This window comes from Bos grunniens, chromosome 4 (genome assembly GCF_055505025.1).
Source record: "Bos grunniens cultivar Pamir isolate PY7600 chromosome 4, Bosgru_T2T1.0, whole genome shotgun sequence".
Taxonomy (NCBI): Eukaryota; Metazoa; Chordata; class Mammalia; order Artiodactyla; family Bovidae; genus Bos; species Bos grunniens.
The window spans coordinates 88389552-88410199 of record NC_141168.1 but is presented as its reverse complement, the minus strand read 5'-3'; the positions used below and the strand labels follow the sequence as shown (position 1 = coordinate 88410199).

Below are 20648 nucleotides of genomic sequence, written 5' to 3'. Positions count from 1 at the left end.
ACAGGGCTCCTGCAGGCTGCTCTGGAAGAATGAATGGACATGAAAAGTACTGTGTATATGGCATAACGGTATGGATACTACATGTGGGAAGCAGTGTGAAGGGGCTTGCCATTTTTATGATAACTAGGAGGCCAGGACATTCATACCTGAAGCAGAAAAGTAATATCAAGTTGCAGCAGAATCACTTATAGGTTTATTAAACACAGACTACTGATCCCAACCCCCCAAAATTATGGGTCCAGGCCCCATAAATTCTGTTTCTTAACAGTTCCCATGTGATGTTGGTACAGCTGCTCCCAGACCTAACTTGGAGAAAACAGTGGTCTTGAGATCCACTCTTGCCTTCTCCTATCAACAGAGGGCAGCAGAGAGCAGCAAATATACAGTCTGTCACCAGGGAAGCAGGTTGAAATCCTCAGGAAACCTCCCTTGGTTTCAATCTAACAAATGGCAGGAGAGAGAACTGAAACCGTGAATTATTTAGATTTATATTCTCTGTGTGACCTTGGCAACAAGTCATTTAACTTCCGCCGAATTGCTATCTGTGAAATGGGAGAAGTAACCTAAAAGAGAGTGAAATGGCTTGATTAATGTCTGCTGAGAATTAGAACTTCCGGACAAAATTGAAATGTGTAGGTAATAAATTATTCTGGTAATTTCTTACTCCTCAGACTCTTTATAAATGTCTGCATTTTAAACACTTCCGACTCATTCATAAACATTGGTTGCCCTCGTTGAATTTTCAATTGTTTAACAGTTTAGAAGGCAATACTTTAAATGCATTCATTATATCCAGAATGTGTGATAACTCCAAATCTATGCGACAGGCTACGATGAGAAGATAGCTATCCAAGGGGTGAAGGTGCCCACCTTCTAATGGGGCCTTTGGGAGGTGGGAAGTCATTTCAAGTTTTTTCAGAGTGGTCCAAAAGCTGCTGGAATAGATAACCTAAAAATTCAGAGACTGCTTCCCAGGAATCACCCCTTACAACCTGATTTTGATCCTTCAACCATCATTTACCAAGTGCCACTATGTCCCAGGCTCTGGTCTGAAGGCGAGAGAGCCATGAACAGGAAACAAGGACTCTGCTTTCTCAGAGTTTGAATTCTTACTGCAGTGAGAGCCCTACCCTCTGGCCTGAAGTCCCCGCATCCTGAAGTCCACCACATTGGCCTCATCTAATCTGCAGACTCATCTAATCTGATTCCTTTGTTACTCACAACAGAATTGCCTTTCCTTTTTGTCCTCAAAATTCTGGAATAAAATTTGCTCTGGAGATCTTCATAGGCCTTTTGGAATGTAGATGCCTTAATGGTATTTTGTATTTAAGTTTAATTCTCTGTATAACTTGAGCTTACTGAATCCTTAATTTTAAGGTATTTATTAGAATAAATTCCTTTAAAGTGAAAAAAAAAATGATGAACTGCTGATGAGAAATAGCAGAAGGACTTTGTGGCTGTGGATGAAATCTTAAATTTTGATTTTTGGAACTGAGTGGGGGAAGGTAGGTAGGACTTAAATCAAGACACCCAGGCTCCAGCCTGACACTGTCACTCACAAGCTGTATGGCCTGAAGTCAGGCACCAAAAGCTCCTCTGTGAAATGGAGGAGGAGAGGAAAACTAATCTGGATGAGCTCTCAGGTTCTCACGCTCTACTGCATGAAGTGGTGAGGGTGATGTTAGCCACTCACCTTGTGGTGATGTCAGGAAGATGTGTTCTAAAGCCAGGGTTGGCCAACTCTGCCTCTCTGCCTGTTTTTCTATGGCACACAAACCAAATCTGGTTTTTATATCTTTTAATGTTTGAAAAAAAGAACATGATATTTGTTTCACATAACAGTTGTATGAAGTTCTAATTTCAGTGTCCGTAAATAAAATTTTCTTGGCACACAGCCACAGTCATCCATTCTTGCATTGTCAGCAATGGCCTTGGCACTCCAACAACAGTGTTGAGTAGTCGGAACAGAGATGGTCTGGTCTGCACAGCCCAAAATATGGACTATGTAGTCCTTGATCAAAAAAATATGCTGATCTGTGTTGCAAAGCACTCCTGAACTCCATTCTGAACTGAACTGAGAAAACAGAATTCTTAAGAGAATTTCAGTTCCATGAAACGTACATTTCTAAACTGAGCACTTTGAGCTCTTACCCTCAATCTCATGTCACATTATTCTGTAATGACAACACACACTGTATTATCGATCATAGTTAAGTGTACATTGCCTATAAACTTCTATGGGAAAATATCAAAAAAGGCCCTCCTGAAGAAAAAAAAATCTGATAATCCTTGCAAGAGAAATTACAAATAGAATCACAATATGAATAACCAAGTGATAAAGGATTTTGTAAATCCCCAAAACACCAACTGTAAAGAAAATGATTGATATATCAAATTATGTCACAATTTTAAAGTACTGTGTGAAAAAGATGCCATAAAATTCTTGTCTAAAAACCTACAGAATTCTCAGTCTCCACTAATGAAAGTGCAAGAAGGGAAACAATTCAGCCTTTTGAAAAACAGCTGCATGGTTCCTTATAAAATTAAATATACAGTATACCGTATCACATGGCTCTTCTACTCCTGGGTATTTACCCAAGAGAAATGAAGACATATGTTCACACAATGACTTTTATGTAAGTGTTCATAATAATGTTATTTGTAATAGCTACAAACTAGAAACTGCCTAAATTTCTGTCAACTGGTAAATGGATAAATTGTAGTGTATCCATACAATGAAATACTACTTGACGATAAGGAATAAACTGTTGAGAGGTGGAAGAATATGGATGATTTTCAAAAGCTAATATTATGCTAAATGCAACAGTCAGATACACTGAATGAGTCTGTTTGTATGATATCCCAAGAAAGACATGACTATAGTGACTGAAAGCAAATCTGTGCTTGCCTGACACTGGAGGTTGGGGAAGGAGAGCGACTGGGGACATGAGGGAGATTTGAGGGGCAAGGGAGACATTTTATGGCATGATTTTAGTGGTTAGACAACTGTATCCATTTGTCAGATAGCAAATTGTAGGTTTAAAATGGTTGTTTATTTTGTAGAAATTTGTTGTTGTTTAGTCGCTGAGTCGAGTCCAGCTCTTTTTTGCTCCCATGGACTGTAGCCCATCAGGTTTCTCTGTCCATGGGATTTCCCAGGCAATACTGGAGTGGGTTGCCATTTCCTTCTCTAGGGGATCTTCCTGACTCAGGGACTGAACCCACGTCTTCTCCATTGCAGGTGGATTCTTTACCACTAAGCCACCTGGGAAACCCTTTTGCAGAAATATACCTCAATAAAGTTAATTGAAAATTGAAGGGTACAGAGTGAAAGAAGATTATTTGCAATACATGTAACTGATATAAGATTAGTACCCAGATTACATAAAGAATTGTTAGGGAAATGCAAATCATTACACAAACAGATTGGTATCCCACCCACAAGACTGGCAATGAAAAAAATCTGACAAAATCAAATATTGGCAAACGTGAGAACCCAGGATCACTTGTACTTTGCTGTTGAGAATTTAAATTGGACCAGTGCAGTGGGGAGCAATCTGGCCTTACCTGGTGAAGGTGAAGATGCACAAAGCTAGGGGCCAGTAGTCTCACTCTTTGCTGTAGAATGCCCCAGAGAAAACCACAGGTGTTCCAGGCAACGCGGACAAGAATGTTCAGAGCAACGTAAACGTCCCTCCAGTGTAGAATGGCTGAAGCAGTTGTGACGTACAGTGGAATGCTAATCATCAGTGAAAACGAATAAACCCACAGCTATAAATACCCAAAGGAAAGACTTGCAATGTAATATTGACAGAAAAAAAAATTGTAAAAGAATACATGCAATCTGATACAATTTACATAAAGTTTTCAAAAGCATGGAAAACTAAGCAATATAGGACTGCATAAAAACCTATGTAATAAACCTATGGGAAAGAAGGCAAAAGAATTGTTGTATGAACCTCAGCACAGTGGTTGCCTCTGGGGAAGAAAAACAGGGCGGGTAGGTAGTGGAGCAGTACTCAGAGCAACTCATTGCTTAAGCTGACGGATTTGTTTTATTCTTCTTCTTTATATTCTTTTTTTTTTTTTTTTTCTGGCCGTCACTGGGGAGGAGAGGCTTGGAGCTTTGGCCCCTTGCTCTGCCTCTCCTCTCCGTGCAGCTGACCTGGTCCCCTTCTTTATATTCTATCTTCATGCTGTATGTATTCTTTAGTAGTTTTCAAGCATCGCCTTTCAAAGCATTTTTATTTTATCAGTATATTGGTGTATAATTGATTTGCAATGCTACATTAATTTCAGGTGTACAGAAAAATGATTCAGCTAAACGTACACATGTATCTGTTCGTTTTCAGACTCTTTTCCCATATAGGTTATTACAGAATATCGAGTGGAGTTCCCTGTGCTGTGCAGTAGGTCCTTGTTGACTATCCTTTTTATATATAGTAGTGTGTGTATGTTAACCCTAAACTCCTAATTTATCCCTCACTGCCTGACTTTCCCCTTTGACAGCTGTAAGTTTATTTTCTATGTCTGTGAGTCTGTTTCTGTTTTGTAAATAAGTTCACTTGTGCCATGTTTTTAGATTCCACATGTGTTATCATATGACATTCATCTTTCTTTTTCTGACTTCCTTCACTTAGTATCATAATCCGTAGGTCCGTCCATGTTGCTGCAAATGGCATTATTTCATTGTTTTTTATGAAATACTACTAGGATTCGGCGCTCTCACCGCCGTGGCCCGGGTTCGTTTCCCGGTCAGGGAAGCCTTTCTTGGGCTTCCTGATTAAAGCCCAAGAGGTTAAAGAGGTTAAAGCGTCTGCCTGCAATGTGAGAGACCTGGGTTCAATCCGTGGGTCGGGAAGATACCCTGGAGAAGGAAACGGCAACCCACTCCAGTATTCTTGCCTGGAGAATCCCATGGATGAGCCTGGTGGGCTACAGTCCACAGGGTTGCAAAGAGTCGGACACAACTGAGCGACTTAACTTTCTAACTTGACTTTCACTTGTTTTTTAAGTGAAGTAGAATAACTTCTAAAAAGAAAATTTAAAATAAAGACAACTCATTATAAAAAATTGACAATGGCTTGTGAGTAGACAATCTACAGGAAATCCAAATGTTGATGCACAGATGAAAAGATGTTCAACCGTACTAGTAACTGGGGAGATGCAAATGAAGAGAACAGAGATATGTCAACCATAAACCATTGGCACAGTATGATAATATTTAGGTAAACGTTTTAAACATTTAAAACAATACTATAAATTGTTTATGCTTACATATAAAGTAACGAATAGAAACATGAATGGTAATGGTACACATCAAATTTAGGGTGGTGTTTGTCTCATTGGTGGAGGGATGCATGGGATTAGGGAGGGTTGTGATTTGCATTTCTCTAATAATCAGTGATGTTCAGCATCTTTTCATGTGTTTTTTGGGCCATTTGTATGTCTTTTTTGAAGAAAGATCTGTTTAGATCTGCCCATTTTTTGATTCAGTTATTTGGTTTTTTGACACTGAGTTGCATGATTCATTTATTTTGGAGTGCCCTCAAACTTAAAGATATTTCTGATTGGATTCATAGTGACTGTTGGTGACTAATACCCCAAATTTACTTCCCCTCACCTACAAAGTGAGGGGTCTTGACCTCTGTCACCCCAGGAGCCCCTGACAAGAGGTGACCTTAGAAGCTCCACAGCAACCGACTCCTCACAGGGTCATGGCAGAAGGCTCTGCTTGGAGAACCAAAGTCTGCTTCAGTACAGATGCTGGGTTTCCAAGCTGCCCGCTGCTGCCTTTCCTCACTTTATACCATATACTGCTATTTAGCTATTCCCCAGTTGGGCTTGAGCCCCGGGAATACAGACCATGTCCCGAGGGTGCAGCTGACTCTACAGCCAGTGACGTTTTGATTCTAGTCCTAGCCTGAGTCTCCCGTAAGCAACCCCATGAGGTTATGAAGAGAGCAATGGAAATGTGCTCAGCCATACCACTTATCCCCTGAGGAGGCCCTTAAAAATATCCTTAAATGATGAATGCTCTTATGAGGCCCTTTAAACAAGATGCACTTTTGAGACTTTTTTTTAAAAAAACAAGTTCTCACTTTTCCACTCCATTTCCATCAGGCTGTTATCACTTCAGACCCTGATTACTAATAATGCTCTCCAAATGGCTTTCCCAATTCTTTCTCTGTGTGTCTGTCTGTCTCTCCATACTCATACTGCTTGGTGCTTCCAAGGCTTTCTTTTAAAAGAAAATTTTGGAATTGTTGAGCTGGTATTAAGGAGTCTTCAGTCGCCACCCCATCACCTACAGGGACAACCAGACACCAGTGTGACCTCCAAGATTGTCTACGGTGGCAGGTTGGGAGGCGCATCATCTGTAAGTAATAAAGTGCCTTTCTTCAGATGAGGATTCAGTTTAACCCTTAAATCACTGCCTTGCCCTGGGATGAGCATGGAGCAGAACTGAGGTGATATCACAACTCGTACCTCAGGCCTGCATTTGGGTTGATGACCCACATATGATGGGCCTCACTGTGTCAAGATTGAAAAAGGGGTACAGTCGTGCTGCAGTCTGGTCCCCACCTTCCTTTCCACCTTCATGCTCTACTCCTTGCTGCCAGAACCCCACCCTATTTGCCATTTGGTTTATTCACTCTACCTAGAATCAAACATATCCAGCCTTGGGCTCCCACTGTCTTCTCCTCTCCCACCCAGCATAAAGTGCTTTCTCCTCTGTTTCAGCAAAATGTTCCTTGAGTACACATGAGCTGGGCTCTCTGCTGAACTTCTTTAGCACAATTTGAATGGTTTGTTTGGAGGTGAAGTGGGTGTCGGTTACTATGGCTGCGTAACAAACATCTCTGACTTAGTGGTGTGAAGTCGCTATTGTGTTGACTGATCCGATGGCACAGGGACTTGGACAGAGCACTACAAGGTTGGCTTTTTTCTCCTTCATGATGTCTGGGGCCTTGGTGGGAACTAGGGGCTGGAATCATCTGGAGGCTTCCCCACTCACATGTCTGGGCCACCAACTGCGATGACTGGAAGGCTGAGTTTGCTGGGACTGTGGACCAGAGCATGTTAGTGTGGCTCCTCCATGCACCCCAGACTTCTCACCATGCGGAATTTGTGTTCTGTGAGGGAATGTCCCAAGAGCAGTCATTCAAGAGAGCCAGGTGGAAGTGGCATAGCCTTTTCTAACCGAGCTTTGGATGTCACATAGTGTCACTTCAGCCATGTTTTATTGGTTGAAACACTCACAAGCCCATCCAGATTTAAGGGGAGGGGATACAGATCCCACCTCTCAATGGGAAACATATCGAAGAATTTGGAGTCATGTTTTAAAATACGCATAGCACAGCATTATGCTGTGGCAGTATGTGTGCTTTCTGTGCTTGTGCATTCAGTCATGTCCTACCCTTGGCAACCCTACAGACTGTAGCCCACCAGGCTCCTCTGTCCGTAGGATTTCCCAGCAAGAATACTGGAGTGGGTTGCCATTTCCTTCTCTAGAGGATCTTCCCGACCCAGGGATCAAACCTGTGTCTTCTGCATTGGCAGGCAGATTCTTTACCACTGAGCCACCTGGGCAGCCCTGTTGCAGTATGTATACGGTTAGTTAAATCCTGTCTTGTTATTTTCCTACCTCACATATTTGTGTCTTTTTTTTTTTTTTTCCCACTACAAGCTAACACAGAAAACCTTTTGGAAAAAATCTAACTGAAATCAATAATCATTAAGTGGCTGCTCTTAACTTGCTGGTTTCCTACTGTTTAAAACAGCACAAACTCCAGGTCATTAGCTAAGGTATTTGTTTCAGCACAGAATAAGAGGCTGAAGGTCAGCCACTGGGTTAATAGCATGGCTGGGGGATTATGGCTACACATAGACTAATTTTAGTCTAGTTAAAACTGCTACCACCCACACCCATGGGAGCTTCTACACAAGTTGTCATCATGTAGACAGGGGACCTCAGAGAAACATGTCTCAAGAACCCCGCATTTCAACTCTGTCACAGCCCAAGAAACAACTTTTTGTTTTGTATAGGTTTTTTTTAAATTAATTTTTATTGGAGCATAGTTGCTTTACAATGTTGTGTTAGTTTTTGCTGTACAGCAAAGCAAATCAGCTATACATATACGTAACCCCCACTTCCCGCTTTTTTAAAATTTCCCCCATTGAGGTTACCACAAAGCACTGAGTTCCCTCTGCAATAGAGAAGGTTCTCATTAGTTGTCTATTTTATACATAGTAGTGTGTATATGTGAATCCCAATCTCCCAATTCATCCCATCCCTCCACCCATGAGGTTTTTTTTTTAATTTAACTTTTATTTCATGTTGGAGAATCCCATGGACAGAGGAGCCTGACAGGCTATAGTCCATAGGGTTGCACAGAGTCGGACACGACTGAAGTGACTTAGCACACACGCGTAGTCAGCTTACAGCGTTGTGGTGGTTTCAGGTGTACAGCAAAGGGACTCAGGTATGCATATACATCCACCTACTCGTTTTCGGATTCTTTTCCCACCTAGGTTATTACAGAATCCTGAGTGTGGTTCCCTGTGCTCTATAGTAGGTACTTGTTGATTTCTGCCTGACCCAGGCATCAAACCCAGGTCTCCTGCATTGTAGGAGCCACCAGGGAAGCCCTATATAGTAGGGTATATAAGTTAATTTCAAACTCCTAATTTATCCCTCCCCCAACCTTTCCCTTTGGTAACCAGAGTTTGTTTTTGAAGTCTGTGAGTCTGTTTCTATTTTGTAAATACGTTTATTTGTATCATTTGTTTTAGATTCCACATATAAATGATACCATATGCTATTTGTCTTTGTTTGACTTAATTCACTTAGTATGATGATCTCTAGGTCCATCCATGTTGCTGCAGAAGGCATTATTTCCTTCTTTTTAATGACTGAATAACATTCCATTGTATATATGGACCACGTCTTTATACATTTCCCTGTCAGTGGGCATTTAGGTTGCTTCCCTGTCTTGGCTGTTGTAAATAGTGCTGCTATGAACATGGAGGGGCGTGTATCTTTTCTTTTTTTTAAAAAATTTCTGTTTTATACTGGACTTCAGTTGGTTTACAATGTTGTGTTAGTTTCAGATGTACAGATCTTCTTTGAATTCTGTCAGAGTGTTCTGCCTGTGCTTTCCCCAGAGGAATCACTTTTGATGTGGTCATCTGGCAGAGGGGAGCAGACCCAGTGTGAAACAAAAGTAAAGCAGAGATCAAGCCGTTTTGTCCTCGAGCAAGGGAAAAGCCTTTGTGTGGCTTCTCAGCGTGAGACTCGTGGGCTTTCCAGGCAGGTGCAAGCTCGTGGTGTTGTGTGTTTCTCGCGGTCGTTGCCTGTGCGGCGAGAGCCTGGACATGTCAGAGAGAAAGAAAAGTGGAGGCAGGGGTGCCCAGTGAAAGAGAATACAGACTTAGAATGCTTCTCAACTGGAATCCTTTCAATGTGGGATTGGCTTAAATTTATTGTCTTACAGTCAGTCCAGGCCACTGTGACTTGCCCAACATGAGCTTGTCCCATCACAGCTGTTGATACTCTTAACATTTTACCATGTGTTCCCCTGGGAGAGGTGTTTGGGTCTTACTTTGATCATAACCACGTTATTTCAGAACCCTAAAGAGAGCAATGGGAATGAAAAGAAGGAAGCAAAGATTCCCACCATGGCTTCAGTCAGGAAGCCTCCCCTACCAGCAGAAGCCTCCTTCTTAGGAAATCATAGATATCTTATTTTGTAGAAAACAAAGGGCAGGGTAAATCCTCTCATTAACAACAACAACAACTGCTGCATCTTGGTATGATGTAGATTATGTAAGATTCTTCTCGATTATTTAAGAAGCATCCTGTTTGCGTGGTACCTCCGTAGGTTTAAAGAAAAAAGTTAAAAATTGTACCCTGTTATACATTGGCTTTTAGTTTTGGACTTTGAATGATCTCTAAGTGTAGAAAGTGGTCTAATTTCCTCAGTGTCAAGTTCATCTGCTGGATCCCTGCTTTATTATGTATATAAACTTGATAAACTTAAAAAAAAAAAAACCTTCAGACTTCACAGATGCTTGATTTTCAAAGGAAAAAGGGTTGTTTCCTAAGTGTTTGTAAAGTATTGGAAAGAAGAAGAATGAATAAAACCTAGAGCCATAAAAAATTTGTACTCCTTAAGTTCTTCCTTTTCACACGCAATTAAGGCAACTTTATCCTTGGAAATGGGAATTAACAGTTAGCAACTTGAAAGTTTTTCTTTCTGGGAAAAAAGAAAAAACCCACAACTTGTAGAGTTAGAACAATAATAACCCAGTACCCCTGTGACTCTTCAGATGATTCCAAGACCTCTGACTGGCCCTATAACAAAGGACTTTCAGAGGAGTCAGGACTATCTGAGGGTACAGGGCCAGGGGTCTGCTTCCGAAGGCTTCAGAACAGTGGGGCTGAAATTGAGGCAGGCCAGATCGAGAGGGCTTACCTGCTAGTGCCCATGTCGTGAGTGATCTTCAGTGTCAGATGGAAATGACCCTTTGGGGGACTAAAAAAGATAAAATCCCAATTGTTGATTCAGTTCCCAGCATTAGATGGGCCCAATGCTCAAAGATATTCCTCCCATTATAACTCGACTGAAAATATTGAATAAGATATAAATAAGATATAAAAACATGATCAAGCCGGCAGGAAAGTAAGGAGAGGCTTTCACGACCAGAATCTATCTCAAAAACACAGATCTAGAGAAAACAGGAGACATCAAGCAGTGAAACCAGAGTTCTTTCTAGGGGTTTAGTGTGTGTGTACACGCATCCCTAGGATGCCAGAGCTTGGGTTTAAAGACTTGCTCTTTGGGTTAAAGATAAACACATGAAGATCAGGCAGGAGGGAAGGACAACCCCCTCCACCCGCTTCTTGCATAAAGTCAGAATTCTGGAATGATATCCTCGCTGGGTGAAATAGACAAATATGCACCTCATTGAGGTAGAGAGTAGAAATGTTTGACTGAGCTGGCTCAGGACTCTGGTGGTAGGGGTGGAAGTGAGAAATGAAATGAACAGTCCCCTCTGAGAATTCCGAACCACAAGCCTGTACTCATGTGGTTTTAGAATTGGTATTGGTACTGAAAAAATTCATAGTTAAACATTTCATTTAAAGTGGCCCTCGGTGAGTAATGAATGGCTCCACATATCTGGCAGAAGCAATACAAACCTTCTCTTCAGGAACTCTAAGTTTTAGAGAATTTCAACAGATAAAATCTCAAGATATATGGGATCATAATTAAAATAACAGAACAATAACTCACTAGACATATGTGCAAATAATTCTTCATGAATGAATCTGTAGACATGATAAAAAGAGGCTGGCAACCAGCCTGAATATATTGGAATGGTCAGATACAAAACATAAGTTTCGTATGCTTCATACATTTAATGCTAAAGACGAGGAAATTGAAAGTATTTTGAGGGAATGAGAGACAACCAACATTGGCTGAAATGGACTTCTTTCTATTAATAAAAGCGTCTAGAATTGAGAACCATAATACTCACAGTTAGAAACAGTGAGCAGAGTTTCTGTTACTGTGGTTTTGTTTTTAAAGTAAAAAGTTTCAGATGCATGCAAAAGGAGAGAGAAACCACTCTCAAGACATTATTTTAGCTTCAACAATTACTCAACCTTAGGTTTTTGTTGGTTTGTTTACTTTCAAGACAGAAAGTTTTCCCTGGCCTCAGCCACCCAGTCAGATGCTACTAATGCTCCCGTAGCAGCCTGTATTTTATACCCTTTATAGCACTTATCAGGTGGGATGGTAATCGCCTGGCTTCTGCTCTTATTGTTGTTTATTTATCTCCCAAACCAGAAAGGAAGCCCCTTCAGGCCAAGGATCCTGTCTGCAGCACCTGGAATAGTGCCTGGAACATAGTAGGTACTGAAAAGTATGTTTGTGAAAATAAGTGAAACTGATAGAGCCATGCAAATGCTATAAATGTTATTGGTCCCTGAAAGGCTGTGCAGTTGATGTTGTCACCTTGGTCTTGACAGCAGCAGCTGCATGAGCAACAAATAACATGACCAAGAGAGTCACAAGGAAATGCAGGAGCCGCAGAAGCCACTCACACAATGACTGGCCTCCCAGCGACTAAGGAAGCCCCTCTGCATTTTAAGAAGCCTGAATGGAGCAGCCTGGAGTGCTCCTAAACTCACTGGTTACACTTCTCCGAATTTTTTTGGTGGCATAAATTTGGGAAGCCACCTAGGAGATAAGAGGATTGACCTGTTGCAACAGTGGAAAAGAATGTGTATTATCACTGCTGCCCTTTAGATGTGGTCCAAAGGTTGTTGTTGTTGCTGTTCGGTCACTAAGTCATGTCCGACTCCTTGTTACCCCATGGACTGCACCACACCGGGCTACCCTGTCCTTCACTGTCTCCCAGAGATTGCTCAAATTCATGTCCATTGAGTCTGTGATGCCATCTCATTCTCTGCCGTCCTCTTCTCCTCTGTCCTTCAATCTTTCCCAGCTTCAGGATCTTTTCCAATGAGTAGGCTCTTCGCATCAGGTGGCAAAGTATTGGAACTTCAGCATCAGTCCTTCCAATGAATATTCAGGGTTGATTTCCTTTAGGATTGACTGGTTTGATCTCCTTGCTGTCCAACAGACTCTCAAGAGTCTTCTCCAGCACCACTGTTGCTGCTGCTGCTGCTGCTGTCACTTCAGTCTTGTCCGACTCTGTGCGACCCCATTGACGGCAGCCCACCAGGCTCTCCCGTCCCTGGGATTCTCCAGGCAAGAACACTGGAGTGGGTTGCCATTTCCTTCTCCAATCCATGAAAGTGAAAAGTGAAAGTGAAGTCGCTCAGTTGTGTCCGACTCTTAGCGACCTCATGGACTGCAGCCTACCAGGCTCCTCCATCCATGGGATTTTCCAGGCAAGAGTACTGGAGTGGGTTGCCATTGCCTTCTCCGAGCACCACCATTAGAAAGCATCAATTCTTTGGTGCTCAGCCTTCTTTATGGTCTAACTCTCACATCTGTACATGACTACTGGAAAAACCACAGCTTTGAGTATATGGACCTTTGTCGGTTTCGCTGTTTTAAAGGTGAAGTTTCAGGTTCAATGAGGTGTCCCCTCAGCTCCTCTGATGGGTGCCACTCTGGGCACCCTTCTGCCAAGGTGACTTGGAGTGAGACTGCAAGCCCTCGAAGGCGGGGATCCAATCAGAGGAGGGGGCCATTGCTGAGGAGCCTGAGCTTGCTTGCTCTGAGCCAGTCCCTGGGAGGTCAGCCGTCAACGGTCACACACATCTGCTCTTCTGAATTATTCAAGTCTTGGAATAATAATTACAAAAGGGAGGCAACTCATAAAACTGGGATCAAAAAAAAAAAGGAAAAGCTGAGCCAGATCTGTACTGGATTATCAAGGCATCTGATCAGAAAAGAAATCAGAGGCTCATCAGAAATCAGATTTGGGCTGAAAGAAAACAACTCATGGTCTTGTGAGGGGGCAGGGGTGGGGGGGTCTGATTTCTTGGGGGGTCAGGAGGGCCACAGAGCCTCTGAGTGATCATATAGTGCCACAGGTGGAGTTTCACGGGGGCTGTTGTTGGTCAATCACTCAAAAGGGTTGTGTAAACAAAGGAGAAACATGTCCTGTTATTAATGCTGTTTCAGGTTCCCTGAAGAGTGTCACCATCTAATGACCAGCAGGGCTGAGCAGCACACTCAGGGGCCTTGCTCATTAGACTGTGCAGTTGAGGTAAATGTAGAGAGTTGTCTCTGAAACACCTTTATCTGAAGTGTTGCTTCAGCCGCAGGAGGGATAGCAAAACCACTTCTCAGTGTGAATCGACCCACGTTCATCGAGTTTTTAGGCATGAGTGGGATGTTCCATTCTCATGAAAATGATTCCAAAATAGCAGTTTCTCATTATCTGTAATTTATCATTTTCTGTGATGTTAGACCCAGCTTGTTGGCAACAAGTCCTTAAAGTTAGTTAATGAAAGCAATTTTACAGGTCTTCTCTCCTACCTAGTAAAGACTCAGGGGAAAGACTGTCACCCATCAGAGAGGTTCTCAGAAATGCAAAATGTCCCTGTTTGAGAACAGAGACATCTGCTATTGGGTGTGGACTTTAAGTCCTTGGTTGCTTTTTAAAGACAGAATCAGAAGGGGAGGATGGTTTGATAATCTCTCTCTTTGGGGTGCTGAGAATGGATGGCTGAAGCGGCTTCCTGAGGGCATCAGGAATTATAAATTAACCAGTGTTCATGACTACATGGACTTTGAAGTTTGTGGATCTTAATACACCCTTGGTGTGTTAACTGAGGAGCCTCCTGTTCGTTCTGTTAGCAGCAAAGTCAAGAGGGTCCTGAACTTGTTTCCTGGAGCATTGTGGGAAGGTAGGAAGGGGGGAAGCTGCAGCTAGCTTCAGGGATTGGGGAGGGGTCGGGGGTGCTGGTTTGGGAGATGAAACCAGAGGTACCTCAGGACCCTGCATCAGAGAGAACAGAGAGGAAGAAAAAGAGCAGGCTAAACTAGGGAAAGGCTGAGCAGGTTTTCCTGATAGACCCACATTTGACTCCGGGACACGTAATGCTGCAACTAATACATCATTGTTTAATAAATGAATGGATGAATTCATACAATTTGGGGACTAGGAAGTTTATCGAGTCCAGTCTTTGCTTACTCCATGCATGAATTTACTATGCTTCTGTGTTTCCTAATGGCTGGATCTTTTGGTTGCAAAGGATATATCACAATTCAATATAATTTTATTTAAAAGAGTTGCTTTGTTCACAGCAGCTTTTTGTCATGCATGTGTTCAATGACTAATACCTACATAGCCACAATTTTTAGTTATTCATTATAGTGAAATAGGTGGGGACCACTTCTCTGCAGCTCAGCTACCCTTCCCAACCTCACAGGGCAGCTCATTCCACAACTGGGCAGTAACTGGGCAGTTGCAGCTGTTGGCCAATATTCCTGCCTCATTTTAAGTTTCACCCATTTCCTCAGATTTCCATTCTCATTGTACTGTTTCTGCTTTCGGGAGACCTTGCAGAGGGAAGGGCTAGGATTAAAATTACCTCTTTCATAAATTAGTTCTAGAAGTGCTACATTTGTGTATTTCTATTTAAAAGTTACTTTGTCCTCCTTTCTGTAGTCTCCTGATTGGAAGAGGGAAAATCCATTTAAGCAGAAGTTGGGTGACAGGGACTCATTGTTTTATAAACCTAGAGGTCGGCACTTCTGTCTTTCTTCACCCCACCTGCCCGCAGAGTGTGGAGTCTGTGTTGCCTGCTGCTCAGATGTTTTCTGTCCATTTGCTAGTCATGCCCTCCATGCTGCAAGGACACGAGTGCAGCCTGGAGTGGGTACTGAGGTTGGCAATGGGATGAATTGTTGGCATCCCAGGAAGCATGGAGCCTGTGGTTTAAGGGCATCACAGAGTCCCGCCTGCCAGGGGCCTCTCAAGGAGGAGGCTCCTCTGTGGGAGGAAACTCCTCCACCGTTTTTCCAATGAGCCTGTTTTTTGGGTGAAGGTGCAGGCTCACATTCCCACCTTTTGGCTTAGGCAGGTCTTTTCCCTCAGATTTCAGAACTGTCGCTCACTCCAGAGCTGGGTCTCTGAGCACCCACGTTGTTCCCTCGGTTTCCTGGGTGCTGACAGGCAACGAGGCTATCTTTTCTCCCACGGCCGACAGGAATTGATAGGGACTTGAAGGCTACCAGCCCTGCACGTACTCATCTTCACAATGAAGAGTATACTTTCTTCTTACTGTGCAGCTTGCACACAGCGGGTCACCCACCTATCCAGTGGATCATACAGTAGACTTGTGATTCACTATCTTCTCAAGGAGGCTCACCAAGGTTTCCAGTGCCAGGCGCAGGGCGAGGGCAGGGAGGGGAAAGGTGAATAGTCCCTACCCCTTAGGAGCTTTCAGACAGAAGGAGAGAGGATGAGCAGAGTAAACGTCCTCCATATCATATGGGGCTTCCCAGGCGGCGCAGTGGTAAAGAACCTGCCTACGAATGCAGGAGATGCGAGAGACATGGGTTCAATCCCTGGGTTGGGAAGATCGCCTGGATTAGGAAGTGGCAACCCACTCCAGTATATCTTGTCTGGGAAATCCCACGGACAGAGGAGCCTGGCGGGCCATGGTCCATGGGGTCACAAAAGAGTAGGACACAACTGAGCAACTGAGCGTGCGCACGCATACACACACACACATGCACACATCCATATCATATATTTGTATTTGAAAGTCCAAAATGTTGTGGGATCGTATCAGCAGTTGTATCAGTGCTGGAAAAAGCACTGAGAGGAAGTGATAAATAAAAGGCTCAAGGAGATTAATGGACTTCACTGCTAGTAAACAGAAGAGCTGGAAATCTAAGTCTTTTCAAATGGGTTATATCATCCAATCAAACATGGTAAATGTTAAAGACATTTATGAACGAAGGGATGAAGGGTTTTGGAAGGACCATCTGGGAGAGTCAGGGTAGATATCTTAATGTTTAAAGTAGGTTTTACAGAGTGGGTCTGAGTTTGTCATGTGCAAAGGTGGAAGAAGGGCATTCTAGAAACACGGCATGGAATAGTATGTGCAAAGCCCAGCATGGAAAGGCTATGGCGTGTTTGGAAAACAGCAAAGAGCAGATGAGGCTAAAATACTTTTAGTTGGCAGGATGGAGGATGGAAAGAATAGAGACGGATTAGAGACAGGAGACCCAGGTAAGGAGTCTGTCCCAGTAATGAGCCAAAAGTTTTTGGGGTCTCAGACGAAGGAAGGAACAATGAGAATGAAGACTAGAAGTTGGATTCAAAAAGTATTTTGGAAGTAGCATAAACAGGATTTGACAAGGGAATAGTTGTTGCAGAAAGATCCTGCAGTGAATGCAGTCCAGAGTTTAGGAGAATTGGGGGTGTGTGTGTGATGATCCCATTAAATGAGATGCCAAACGCAGGTGGTAAAACAGGTTTGGGATGTGAAAAGCCAGTGGAACACGGAACTGATGGCAAATTCTGGGAGAAGCACCAAATTCATGTTTGTGGGGAAATGGAAGTGAAGAAGATGAGACTTAACTTTATCTGTAACACTTTATTCTTATTATTAAAAAAATAACTTGAAGCAGTGTGAATATTTGTGGTGGTACACACAGGTGCTTATTTAGTTTCTGTTGTTTTTCATTTTTAAAAATGAATGCCTGGAGTTCTTTAAAAGCAAGTAAGTAATGTATCAACCATTTGGAGTGGCTACTAGGTACTTGGCACTGTTCCAGGTACTTGAGCTATAATATTTGCTCCCTTCATCTACTAGCCTCTTCCTTTCAGAAGTTAGCATGCTGGAGTTCAGAATCAGCTTCTGGTTCCAGCTTGGCCACAGGCAAATCAGTTTTCCTCCCTGGGTTTCTTTCAGCTCTCACATCCTATGATTCAATCCTGAACTGCAACTCAGCAGTCCTTATTCTCACTGAGGTGAGCCCCAGGGTGCAGTCCATTGGCATAAAATAAGTCCACTGGAGAGTGTAACTAAGGGCTGACCTAAACATGTGTTCCAAATGGTCCTTTCTACCTCTGCCTCCCATCCCAGGACAGCAGATTTTCCTCATGGGCTTTCCAATTTGCGAGGGAATCTTGATAATTTCTTTGGTAATGGACTATGTCCTAAGTCCAATGTCATCAACAGAAGCATCTTTTGTACATTCAGCTTTAGACACCATGGAGAGAACAGTTACTAAACAAAAATTTCTGCCTTCATACTATTTACATTTTGGTGAATGGAGACATCAAGAAAAAATAATAACAATACAAAGAGGACACAGTGTGTCACTACAGTGCAAGGCAACGCAAGGTGAGTCGTGGAATGCTAGTGCTCTGACTCCTACAAAACCTAATTCCTAATCCCTAAATTCTTCTTGTGAAACTACTAGAATCCAGATGTTTTATTTTTAAATTTTATTTATTTATTTATAAAAGATGTATTCATTGCCGTGTGGGCTTTCTCCAGTTATGGCCAGAAGGGGCTGCTCTCTGGTTGCAGTGCATGGGCTTTTCATTGCAGTGGCTTCTCTTATTGCGTAGCAGGGGCTCCAGGGCACGCGTACTTTAGTAGTTACGGCACATGGGCTCAGTAGTTGCGACTCCCAGGCTCTAGCGCACAGGCTCAATAGTTATGGCACACAAGCCCAGCTACTCCAAGGCATGTGGGATCAGGGATCAAACCCTTGTCTCTGGCATTGGTGGGGAAACTCTTTACCACTGAGCCACCAGGGAATTCCCTAGAATCTAGATATTTTATTGAAAAGGAAAAATTATTTCTAAGGAAAAATTCATAGAAGTAGAATTATTTGAAGAAAGAACAGATGTATTTTGAGATTTCTGAGAAAGGAGCAGTGACATTTTACACCCCTTCACAATGTATCAGAATGCCAATCCCCTCTTGCTACTGCCACATGTTATTGATTGGTGCCAATCTCTTTGTTGCTTTTATTCGCATTTCTTTGATTGCTAATGATGTTGAAACAGTATATCCAGTTGTGAGACAGAGCTTGGAGTGAGGAGAAAGAGAAAGGCTTCTTTTTTTAAGCTTTACATTGTGATTTCTGTTATTAAAATGTGTAAAAATAATTTCTGATAAAACTCTCCCCTTTTAAACTAACCTGTCTGTTCCACAACACCTTTTCTATTTAATTATCTCTCTATTTTGACCAATTTCAGATTTCTAGATGGATCTGGAGGCAAAAGGCATGGAGTGAAGCCTAAGAGATTGGGAACTTTAGGATTACATTGGATTAACTATTACATTTCCTTTTCTTTCGCTCCTCTTCTCCCAAATGTTAGATTATGAATTAGATACATATATACTGGGATAATTCTAGTCCACTTTTCTAGAAAAGTAAAAAACTCCTACTAAATTTTAAAATACTTTTGTATTGTTGCCTTAGCAGTAATAAAACACAAAGAAACCACCATTGGGCAAAGAAGGCTAATGGCAAACTGTTTCTCTTCATGTGTTTCAGCAGCTTGTATATAGTAAACATTTTTAAATGTAGAAAGAATGAAGTAAGAACAAAGCAAATGAGTGTTTACTTGAAACATGTGAATGCTAGCCAGGGGGAAAAAAAATTCATAACCAAGTAGGGAAAACTTGCCTGGTTTAAATTTATTTTATGTCTTTTTTTTTTTTTTACTTGAAATGTTAGAAGTTTGATTCATTAGAGACTCAATTAGTAAAATATTAATTTAGAAAAGATATAATGATTTTCATATTGTTCATTACTATGGATGTTTAAGTGCCAATGTCGTTTGTCAAAAGCAAATCCGGGTGTTTGGTGGAAGACTGCTATTGAACATACAGTTACTATGGCTTAGTTAGTAATTAGGATAACTATCTATGGTGAGAAAAGTCAAAATATTATCAAAGAAAAACCTACTCTGACGAATATGCATTACTTCAGATATTTATCAATGTGTTATACCTAAACGTAAAATTAGTCCTCAAGCTTGCAATCTTATATGTTTAGAAACAGAATCATCACAGCAAAAATGTAGTGTAAATTACAAAGTCACTTCAAAAAATAATATTTGCCTAATACCTAAAGTCTTCCGGGTCACTGTTGGGTTACCATCCTCCTCCCCTGCCTGGTTTTCATACTCCGCCCACGGCCCACCTTCTGGCCACGCCCACGGTCCTGACGTCATTTTCCGTGCCCCGCCGCATTGACCTAGCCAATCGAAAGCCGCACACCTGCACGAGCCCCATTAAGCCCCGCCCCATGAGTCGACGCAAGGCTATTACGATGGGGCCCGGCAGCTTTGTGGCGCTGCGACTCTGGGCCCAGCTGTACCGCAGCGCCGTTTTCCCTCGCGCGTGGCCCGCGGCTAGTGCCGCGCCCCGTCTTCGGCTGCTGGCCGTGGGAAGGCCTACGGCGAGGGCAACACTCGGCAGGGCCTGCCTGGCCCCGGACCGAGCTCGCGGCCTGCACGGCGGGCCAGGCCTGGAGGAGCAGGCGGAGGGGACGGCCGGCGAGGGACTCCCGGAGTCTGGCACCGCAGGTACGGGCATGGAGTAGGGAGGCGGGTCCTTCGTGGATGCTGAGTTCTCCTCTCTGCATTTTTCTTGGGGTCCCAAAACTTATACAAAGCAGAACCGGAACGGCCTGCAAAGGTTGTTGGCACCAGCTTTGCATTTCACAGTGAGACCAAGAGATGAACTGAATCAGTCTCCGAAACCCCAGGCGTCCGTCTGAATAGCCACGCCGGACTCTTGGCATCACACCCTCAACGTCCTCATCTCCCTTCACTCTCTTCCTAGGGTCCCGAGAAATGGACTTGTCGAGAGTTGTTGGGGCGTGAGAATTCTGAGGAGGAGCTGGGGGCTGGGGGCTAAAGGGTGCAGTAAGAAGCGCTAATGGAGAAGGCAGTGGCACCCCACTCCAGTACTCTTGCCTGGAAAATCCCATGGATGGAGGAGCCTGGTAGGCTGCAGTCCATGGGGTCGCTAAGAGTCGGATACCACTGAGCGACTTCACTTTCACTTTTCACTTTCATGCATTGGAGAAGGAAATGGCAACCCACTCCAGTGTTCTTGCCTGGAGAATCCCAGGGACGGGGGAGCCTGGTGGGCTGCCGTCTACTGGATCGCACAGAGT

At 43.0% G+C, this 20648-nt stretch overlaps 1 protein-coding gene across 4 annotated transcripts in view; it reads left to right on the top strand.

Annotated features, from left to right (window-relative positions):
* Positions 1-14099: 14099 nt before the first annotated feature.
* MALSU1 (mitochondrial assembly of ribosomal large subunit 1) overlaps positions 14100-20648 on the top strand; it is a 32934-nt gene continuing 26385 nt past the window's right edge. For 3 of the 4 annotated variants that reach the window (XM_086397366.1, XM_086397365.1, XM_086397364.1), the window contains exon 1: positions 19780-20052. In XM_086397366.1, the coding sequence (XP_086253492.1) occupies positions 19797-20052 (256 nt within the window). In that variant the 5' untranslated portion in view covers positions 19780-19796. Of the gene's footprint in view, positions 14393-19779; positions 20053-20648 lie in introns of those variants that run through there. The other variant, XM_086397367.1, reaches the window with a different exon arrangement.